A 10,433-nucleotide genomic window follows, 5' to 3' on the forward strand; every position below is an offset into this window, starting at 1 on the left:
CATGCACCACATGTTCAAGTTTATACACATTGTGACAAAACACAAAGAGTCAACTACTATTTTGGCTGTTATGATCCTTTGCAATACCCACTATTATTTCCACACGAACAAGGCGGGTGGCATTGTGGTATCAAAAAGTTTCACACCAGACAAAATATTTGTACAAATTTTACTTTACTTGAGTTTGAACAATTGCCGAGTATAAAAAATTTTGCCTTTATTGATGGATACCTTCATATGGAAGGCCAGCTTTTACAAAAAGGAAAAAGTAAAAGAGATACAGTTTCAGTTCGAGAACATTGTTGTTATAAATTTCAGATGAGAAATGATGATGAAGATGAAATTTTGCATATAGGCAGATTATTACAGCAATATGCAGTTGATGTATATATAAAATTAGAAACACAAAGATTGGACTTTGTTTTCTTTAATCAAAAGATTTGTTCAGAATGAGTATACTAGGAGGACTTTTTGATGTTTTGAGACTTGGCGAACGAGATGCTTCTAATGTTGGAAAAAAAACATTTCTACCAAATTCCTTTATTGGAGGACCTAGAGATATGCGCCAACGTTATATGGATGTTATTGCATTAGTTCAACAGTTTGGAAAGCCTGATCTATTCATAACTATAACATGTAACCCATCTTGGCCAGAAATAAAAGAACATTTATCATCAAGCGATGAGGTACAAAATAGACCTGATTTGATTAGCCGAGTATTCAGAGCTAAAGTAGAAGAACTGAAAACGGATATATTAAAGGGAAATATCTTTGGAAAAGTTGTTGCTTATATGTATACTGTTGAGTTCCAGAAACGGGGATTACCCCATGCTCATATTCTAATTATATTGAGTAATGAGCACAAGCTATTGATAGCAGAAGCATATGATGATATAATTAGAGCAGAATTACCAGATGAATGTACAGAATCAGCTTTGCGTAAGCTTGTCATTAAGCATATGATGCATGGTCCTTGTGGCAGTTTAAATCCAACAAATTCTTGTACAAAAAAAAGGGTTATTGCAAGTTCAAATACCCAAAAAACTTTGCTCATCAAACATCAAAAGGGAGCGATTCTTATCCAATTTACAAAAGACGAAATACAGGAGAAGTTGTGAAAGTAAGACATCAATACTTGGATAACTCTTGGGTGGTTCCATATAATCCGTATTTACTTGGAAAATTCAACTGTCACATAAATGTTGAAGTTTGCTCCGACATCAAAGTTGTGAAGTATCTCTATAAATACATTTGTAAAGGTCATGACAAGATTGCATTCTGTGTACAAAATAACGATGCAGCCATAGAGATAGACGAAGTAAAAGAATATCGATCTGCTAGATGGGTTTCTCCTCCCGAGGCTGTATGGCGTCTTCTTACTTTTGCTATAAGTGAAATGTCTCCCAGCGTTTATCGCTTTCAATTACATCTTCAGGACCAACAATTTGTTTCTTTTAGGAGCAATACAGATATAAATACAATTCTGAATAATCCTATGATCAGAAAAACAATGTTAACAGAATTTTTCTATATGAACAAAACTGACAAATATGCTATTGAACTCAATTTATTGTACAAACAATTCCTTGAGTATTTTGTGTGGTCATCCAGTCACAAAGTTTGGACACGTAGACAAAAACATTGTGCTGTTGGGCGAATTGTCACATGTCATCCTACTGAAGGAGAGCGATAATATCTTAGATTACTATTAATGCATATACGAGCACCAACATCATACAAGGATCTTCTAACAGTGAATGGAGAGTGTTGTACTACTTTTAGAGAATTTGTCGTGAAAAGAGGATTATTATATTGTGATAACAGCTTCGTAGACTGTATGTCTGAGGCTGCCAGTTATCAGATGCCACATAGCTAAAGACGCTTATTTGCTACATTATTGGTATATTGTGCTCCAGTCAACCCAAGAAAGCTTTGGGAGCAATTCAAAGATTCAATGGTCAAAGACTATAAAATGTTACAGACTATTGAAAGAAAAAAAATTTGATATCAAGCTTTGAATCATATTAATGACATTTTACATTCTATGGGGCATGATATAAATGAATATGAACTCATCCCAGAAAGTATCAACTCTTCTGCAGCAGTGAGAGAGGCAAAGGACGTTCATTTTGAGAGATCTATTACTGTTAGTGAAGACGATGTTCTCTTGCATAAGAAGTTGAACAACAAGCAAATGATTGCATATAATGTAATTAAAGAGAGAATATTTTCAAACAAAGCAGGACCATTCTTTATAGATGGTCCAAGAGGTACAGGGAAAACTTTTTTATACCGTGCCTTATTAGCAACTATACGATCAATGGGATACATAGCTTTAGCAACAGCCACATCTGGTGTTGCTGCTTCTATTCTTCCAGGTGGACGTACAACACATTCACGTTTTAAGATTCCCATTGATTTGGATGAGAATTCAAGTTGTAACATAAGTAAAGAAAGCTCGCTTGCAGGTCTAATTCGAGAAGCAAAATTGATTGTTTGGGATGAAGTCTCTATGGCTAAAAGAAGAGTGATAGAAGTTCTTGATCTGCTATTAAAAGATCTGATGAATACAAATGTATTATTTGGTGGAAAAGTTGTAGTTTTAGGAGGCGATTTCAGACAAACTCTTTCGGTTATATGATATGGAAAGAAGGAAGACTTTATTGCCCAAAGTTTGTTATATTCTACCATATGGAATGAACTAGAAAAATTTCATTTATCTGAAAATATGAGAGCAAGAATAGATCCCACATTTTGTGATTACCTTTTGAAGATTGGAAATGGACAAGAGCAGGTCAACCTAACAAAAAAGATTGAAATTCCAGACCCTTTAATTATTCCTTATACAACAAAAAAAGAATCTTTAGATAAACTATTTGTAGCAACATATTCAAATTTGAATCCATCTTACTGTGATTTGTCTCCTACAGATTTCCGTGTGATTTTGACAACTAAAAATGATTTTATTGATGAAATTAATGACATGCTTATCGATCGATTCACAGGAAAATCAAAAACATTTATTGCGACTGATGAAGCTCTTGACTTTAACAATCAAGCACAATTTGAAGACCTACTACACACTTTACACCCCCCAGGTTTGCCCCCTTATATATTACGTTTGAAAGAAAATTGTCCAATTATATTGTTACGAAATTTAAATCCATGTGAAGGTTTGTGTAATGGTACACGATTGACTTGCTCTGATTTTAAAACTCATGTTATTAGTGCTAAGATTACCACAGGCGATTTCAAAAATACACATGTGTTTATTCCAAGAATACCATTATTATCATCACAAGATGAAAAAGTTCCTGTTCAATTTAAAAGAACACAATTTTCCATTAGATTATGCTTTGCTATGACTATAAATAAAGCTCAAGGTCAAACTTTAGATTTTGTTGGAATTTACTTGCGAGAACCTGTATTCTCACATGGTCAGCTTTACGTTGCTTTATCGAGAGCAAAGAGTTCAAATTTTGTCAGAATACTTATTCGACCATCTACACCAACTAACCATGATGATCATTCTACATCTAACATAGTATATCAAGAAATCATCCAGAGGGCAATCATGTGACGCTTCTATTCTGTATTTATCCTATTCCCTCATTCTACATTCAACTTAGTTTTTCCATATAGAATTATTACTCAACTTAATTTGATCAGGATGTTTTCTATTTATTGATTCATCATTGTTCAATTGTTTGGTACAGGTCATGTTACTCTTTAACTATGCAAGAGGTGGATGTGTCGGAAATCAAAATCTCAATAAAGGTCTGATGGAGATTTTTTTCTGAGATAACATTCCTTTCTAAGTTTTCGTTTTCTCCGTTTTAAAGGAATTTCTATCTTTGCAGTAAATACCAAGGTGGATATGTCGTTCAATGTTGAAAATGCTTATTGGTTACATGACAGAGTCAGCGAGAAGGCTTGACCTGGTGGACTTCATCAAGTAGTATCTCGGTTAACATTTCGTCCACCTAGCTATTTTTAAAGGTCGAATTTTACAGTTGCAATTTTATAATCCTTATAAGCACAGTAGAATAAGTTGTTTTGCTAAGTACTTTAACAAAATTATGTAAGTATTACCATATGATGGAAGAAACTTGAATCTACCTTCTTGCCTCGGCCTTACAAGTACTGAAATTTGCGCTATACACTCCTTTCTGTGTTGTTTCTTTGTTTTTCCCCTTTATGAGTTTGATGGTTTCAAATTCCTTTTCCAAAGCATACTCCGATCTGGGGAGTGAATGAAAACATTAGGTTTGAAATCTTTATGAAATCTTTGGATGATTCAGTAGCTAATTTTGACCCATCTCAGTATTTTTGCTGATGATGTTATCGAAATGTATTAAATTCAATGATACAAAAAGGGATAGGATGAGATGGAAATTTACATGCAGATATTTATACGGTCAGATAAATCTCTATCTATCAGCTTCATATCCATGTTTAGTCCTGAATCTAGTCCATATCTTTAAATTTTTGAAGAATGCCTTGTTTCATTTGAATAGTCACCAAGCTAGATTTTTTTTATCCCAATACCATTTATATGTTATCTAGCGGTAGTGGCTGAGGTGACAATAAACATGGAATGTCACTTATATAACTTGTTTTCCTTATGGACACAATAATGTATATTGTCCATAACTATTCTCTTATTTTAGGCTTTGGATACTGGATTTACAGAATTTACTCAACCAGTATTTCAAAGGTACCCTACCGATGCTTTGCACTGTTTTCATTAAATATCCTAAACATTCTCCCAAGTCACATGACTCAACAATATTTTGTGCTTTTATTGCTCCATCTAATATATTCTATTTCCGTTTAGGCAGCATACCTCACATTCTCTGTAACAAATGAAGCATGAAAATTTATTACCTCTGCTGTACATAGTTGCGAAAAATTATTACCTTCTGCTGTACATAGTTCCGTACCCTTGGGGATGCAGTAATACATCTAAGAAATTATTCCACCGAAGTACTCCCCTCTGGATGCAGTAAAAGCAACATGGACTAAATGCCCTGTCCAAGCCAAGAAAACTACGCCAAAGAGTCCTGACAAATGGTGCTTCTGCCGAAATTTGACATTTTTGAACCAGAAAACATTGTTTCTTAGTTGTATCGTATTCTCAATGGGTCATTTTGAAATGTGATTCCAATTGACATTTACAAACCCTGTAGTCCCTGCATTTTATATTAATATTTCTTCATTCTCTACATTAGATCTCTGATTCTATTAACTTTGGTCGTGTTGGCCCGGCCATCATTACTAGTATATATATATATAGGAGAAGCAAAAAGTGCCACATGGCAGCACTACAAAAATACTAAATTTAAAATTTTTAAAATAAATTTTAAAGCTTTATCTTTAAAAAAAAAATAAAAAATACATGGCAATGATATACACAACTGCACATTTCAAGTTATTAACGCGGTAAAAAAAAATTTAACTACACTACTTTCAAACAATAAAATAATGTTTCAGTTACTTTCTAAATAAACAACATTTTTTACAATTTAATCTATAATAATCATATAACTATTTGTAAATAGAATACTTCAACAACAACAACAATAACAATAATAATAATAATAACGGTAATCTATCTAAATATAATCGAACAAGTGAAAGTGCCACATGTCAACACCATAAAAATTAGAAATAATTTTTACATTTTAAAAAGAGAAAATATTGAAATTAAAGAAAGATAAAAAAAAAAGATTTTACATTAAAAAAATATAAAGGAAAAGATTGAAATTAAATAAAAAGAAAAAAATGAAGGAATTGAGCTACGGTTATGGAAATAAATAAAAAATAACTTAATTACTTTGAGGTCTCCCTTTTTGAATCTATTTTTTAAAATGGTACTTATTCAAATTAATATCCAAATATGTAAGTTTTTGAAATTTGAATAATTAGTTTTAAATTTAAATTTTAAAAGATAAGAATCTATATATAATAGGTGAAGCAAAAAGTGCCACGTGGCAGCACTACAAAAATATTAAATTTTAAAATAAATTGTAAAGCCTTATCTTTTAAAAAAAAAAAAAAAAAAAACCACATGGCAATGATATACACAACTGCACATTTGAAGTTATTAATGCGGTAATCTATCTATATATAATAGGAGAAGCAAAAAGTATCACATGACAACACTACAAAATACTAAATTTTAAAATTTTAAAATATATTGTAAAGCTTTATCTGTTTTTTTTTTTTTTTTAAAAAAAGCCACATGGCAATGATATACACAACTGCACATTTCAAGTTATTAATGCGGTAAAAAAAATTTTAACTACACTTCTTTCAAACAATAAAATAATGTTTCAGTTACTTTCTAAATAAAAAACAATGTTTACAATTTAATATATAATAATCATATAACTATTTTTAAATAGAATACTTCAATAACAATAATAATAATAATGGTAATCTATCTAAATATAATCGGAGAAGTGAGAATGCCACATGTCAGCGCCACAAAAATTAGAAATAATTTTTACAGTTCAAAAAGAGAAAATATTGAAACTAAAGAAAAATATATATAAAAAAAAAAGGGTTTTACATTAAAAAAATATAAAGGAAAAGATTGAAATTAAATAAAAAGAAAAAAAAATGAAGGAATTGAGTTACGGTTTTGGAAAAAAAAAAAAACTTAATTACTTTGAGGTCTCCCTTTTTTAATCTATTTTCTAAAATGATAGTTATCCAAAGTAATATCCAAACATGTAAGTTTTTGAAATTTGAATAATTAGTTTTAAATTTGAATTTAAAAAGATAAGAAACTAATACTATCCCTCGAAAAAATCTAATCGCATAACACAATATTTAAATAACAAAAACTATTCTTAACTTCATTACTTATATCTTCTTAAAAATCTACTAATTTCAGAATTTCTTATTCACTTATATTTATTCAACCACTTGAACATGGTAACAATTTTTGCTTTTCGATTTTTTTTTTATTCTTACAATTGTTTTTTATATATATTTAATTGGTTTATGACAATTAATCTTCAGCGTTTGAAGTGATGAGTAATACATATATACTGGTGGTTGTATGTGTTGGGTTTATCAAGGTGTGAATGGGAAATAAAAAGAGAATGAAAAAGTGGGGGAACCAATTTTGGAGGGAAAATGAAAAGTCATTGCAAAGTGCAAATGAATAGTCATTTTTACCATATTGGTAGAAGAAATGAAATTGTTGTCCTTATATTAGGAAACATTTCCTTTAGTTCTTAAAAGGTTAAGAAGAAGGTGCCCCTCGCGTCGTCGTCGTCGCTCGCTCGGCTTCGGGTTTGGATTTGGATTTGGCAAATGATTTGATTGATTGATAATATTTTTGGACAAAATTTATTTAATCAATCTTGTTAATTCATTTCCTTTCTCTTATAAATTAATTCAGAATGTTAGTTAAATAACATAATTAATTTGGCGCAGCAGAATTTATTTGAAATTCACGTGCAATGGTAATAACATTCTGAAGGGACCTATTCCGTTCAAAAAGTCTTTATTTTTCCCAAAAGACACAACGTTCTGAAAAAAATGGGTCTGAACAGATGCGTTACTTGCTGTAAATGGCTATAAATAGAGATGTTTTGTTTTTCGTTTTTCAACACTAAAAAATTTTTCCTCTCTACATACATTTTCTTACATAAACAAAATTGTCGATCGACTGAGTCTGTATGTGCTCTTGTTGCTGTTCTTGCGTTCGCTAAAGTTATTGAAGTTTGAGGTACCGCTACTTCTCTAACAGGTTAATCCGTTTTATCTTAGGAGGAATTAATATGCAACCTCGAGTATAGTGAGGGGATTAAATTTCTTAAGGAAACACAGTGGTTTCTGTGGACTCGGATTAAAAGCATTCTGTCTATTTCATCTTTTTTTCTGTTTCTGTATTTTCGACTAACCTGAATACAAGAGATAACAATCTTAAGAAATTTAATAGTTTCTATATTTGAGGTTTCTGGAGATTAAAACCTTATGGTTTTCTACTCTGTTTGAATTTTAAAGATTCATTTGATTAATGATTAAAAGAACATAAAAACTTTATCGTTAAATAAAAAACAGTCAGTGTAAGGATTTATTCTTTACTGTTAGTATTTCACATACTAAAATTGTCTGCTATTTGTGATAGAAAAAATAACTAATTCAAGTCAAGTAAATGCTGAAACAGTAAGTGATGCAACAACATCGGTTGCACACAATCGTTCAACTGCTGCCCTAGCACCGGCTGAGAAACCTACAAAGTTTTCTGGAGTCGACTTCAAGAGATGGCTACAGAAGATGTTCTTCTATCTGACTACGTTGAGTCTGAAGAAGTTCATTAATGAGAACATTCCTGTTATGTCAGATGAAACTTCGCGTGAAGAACGATTCTTGGTAACAGAAGCATGACACATTAAAAATTTTTGTGTAAAAATTATATTTATGAGTGGCCTGCAAAATGATCTATACAATGTGTACAGTAATGTCAAAACCTCAAAAGAACTCTGGGATGCTTTAGAAAAGAAGTACAAAACGATCTCCTTGCTGAAGGTATAAATTTATTTAATACCTATGTTGGAAATATTAATTATAGATAGTAAGACCGTCGTCACCCAAGTTCAAGAATTGCAGGTTGTGAATGATGCTTTTCAAGTGGCTATCATTATTGAGAAGGTACCTCCATTGTGGAAGGACTTCAAAAACTACTTGAAACATAAACGCAAGGAGATGACTGTTGAAGATCTCATGGTAAGGCTGAGAATCGAAGAGGAAAACAAGGCTGCAGAAAAGAGGTCACGTGGTAATTCAACAATATCTGGAGTAAATATTATTGAAGAAGATCTCACAAAATCAAAGAAAAGAAAGAAGACATCTGGTCCAAAGAGCAATCCTCCTAAGAAGAAATTCAATGGAAGTTGCTTCAATTGTGGCAAACGTGGTCATAGGGCTATAAAATGTCAGGGTCCCAAGAACGACAAGAAGAAGGATCAAGCAAATTTGGCTGAATCCAAAGAAGAGATGGACGATCTTTGTGCAATGCTTTCAGAATGCAACTTGATTGAAAATCCAAGAGAATGGTGGATAGATTTTGGTGCCTCATGCCATGTTTGTGCAAACAAAGAATTATTTTCATTATATACTCCAGCACCTACAGACGAGAAGTTGTTTATGGCAAACTCCGTTGTTGCAAAGGTGGAAGGAACTGGCAAGATCCTCCTTAAAGATGACATCAGGCAAGGTGGTGACTTTGAACATGGTCTCGTATGTTTCGGAATTGCGAAAGAACTTACTTTCTATACCAGTTCTGACTAAGAATGGATTCAAATGTGTATTTGTTTCTGATAAAGTTGTAGTAAGTAAGAATGAGATGTATGTAGGAAAAGGTTACCTCACTGAGGGCCTTTTTAAACTCAATGTAATTGCAGTTGATATGAATAAAGATTCTGCTTCTTCTTACTTGCTTGAGTCTAAATGTTTATGGCATGAACGTTTGGGACACGTTAATAACAAAACCTTGCAAAAACTGATTAACTTAAATGTTTTGCCTAAATTTGAGTGCAATAAATCAAAATGTCAAGTTTGCGTTGAAGCTAAGTATGCTAAGCATCCTTATAAATCTGTTGAAAGGAATTCATATCCCTTAGAACTGATTAACACTGGCATTTGTGACATAAAGTCAACACCAACACGTGGTGGAAAAAAGTATTTCATAACTTTTATTGACGATTGCACTAGTTATTGTTATGTTTATTTGCTAAATGGTAAGGATGAAGCAATAGATGCATTTAGGCAATATAAAACTGAAGTTGAAAATCAATTGGATAGAAATATCAAAATGATCAGAAGTGATAGAGGTGGAGAATATGAATCTCCATTTGCAGAAATATGTTTGGAAAATGGAATAATCCATCAAACTATTGCTCCTTACTCTCCACAATCTAATGGAATTGCGGAAAGAAAAATCGAACTTTAAAGGAAATAATGAATGTCGTACTTATAAGTTCAGGTTTACCACAAAACTTGTGGGGAAAGCTATCATTACAGCAAATTGAATACTCAATAGAGTGCCTCACACGAAGACACATGTTATTCCATACGAGAAATGGAAAGGTAGAAAATCCAACTTGAAATATTTCAAAGTGTGGGGGTGTCTAGCCAAAGTTCAGGTTCCTATACCTAAGATGGTGAAAATAGGGCCTAAGACTGTGGATTGTGTATTCATTGGATATGCCACAAATAGTAAGGCATGTCGATTTTTGGTTCATAAGTCCGAACATTCGGATATTCATGATAATACGATAATGGAATCAGATAATGTTGAATTTTTTGAACATATCTATCTGTATAAAACTAGACTTGAGTCATCTAGTGGGGGGTCTAAACAACCTCGAGAAGAACCAGAAGAGAATGAAACCAATGAAGAGAGTCCAAGGCGC

General features: G+C 32.2%; 2 protein-coding genes across 2 annotated transcripts; both read left to right on the forward strand.

The window, feature by feature from the left end:
• Positions 1-449: 449 nt before the first annotated feature.
• LOC125858871 (uncharacterized) lies at positions 450-1,693 on the forward strand. The gene is made up of 2 exons (XM_049538654.1): positions 450-939; positions 1,260-1,693. The coding sequence occupies exons 1-2, from the start codon at positions 450-452 to the stop codon at positions 1,691-1,693; spliced, it is 924 nt and encodes a 307-aa protein (XP_049394611.1).
• A 351-nt stretch (positions 1,694-2,044) lies between these two features.
• Positions 2,045-2,641, forward strand: LOC125858872 (uncharacterized). Its single transcript, XM_049538655.1, has one exon. The coding sequence runs from the start codon at positions 2,045-2,047 to the stop codon at positions 2,639-2,641; it is 597 nt and encodes a 198-aa protein (XP_049394612.1).
• The last annotated feature ends 7,792 nt before the right edge of the window (positions 2,642-10,433 follow it).

Source organism: Solanum stenotomum, chromosome 3 (assembly GCF_019186545.1).
Source record: "Solanum stenotomum isolate F172 chromosome 3, ASM1918654v1, whole genome shotgun sequence".
Lineage (NCBI taxonomy): Eukaryota > Viridiplantae > Streptophyta > Magnoliopsida > Solanales > Solanaceae > Solanum > Solanum stenotomum.

What these genes read in the sequence shown, in the direction of transcription:
- LOC125858871 (XM_049538654.1), top strand. Translation starts at nt 450, where the DNA reads ATGAGTATACTAGGAGGACTTTTTGATGTTTTGAGACTTGGCGAACGA. An exon ending in ATGTACAGAATCAGCTTTGC is followed by an intron (nt 940 to 1,259) that starts GTAAGCTTGTCA and finishes ACATTTGTAAAG; the next exon opens with GTCATGACAAGATTGCATTC.
- LOC125858872 (XM_049538655.1), top strand. Translation starts at nt 2,045, where the DNA reads ATGGGGCATGATATAAATGAATATGAACTCATCCCAGAAAGTATCAAC.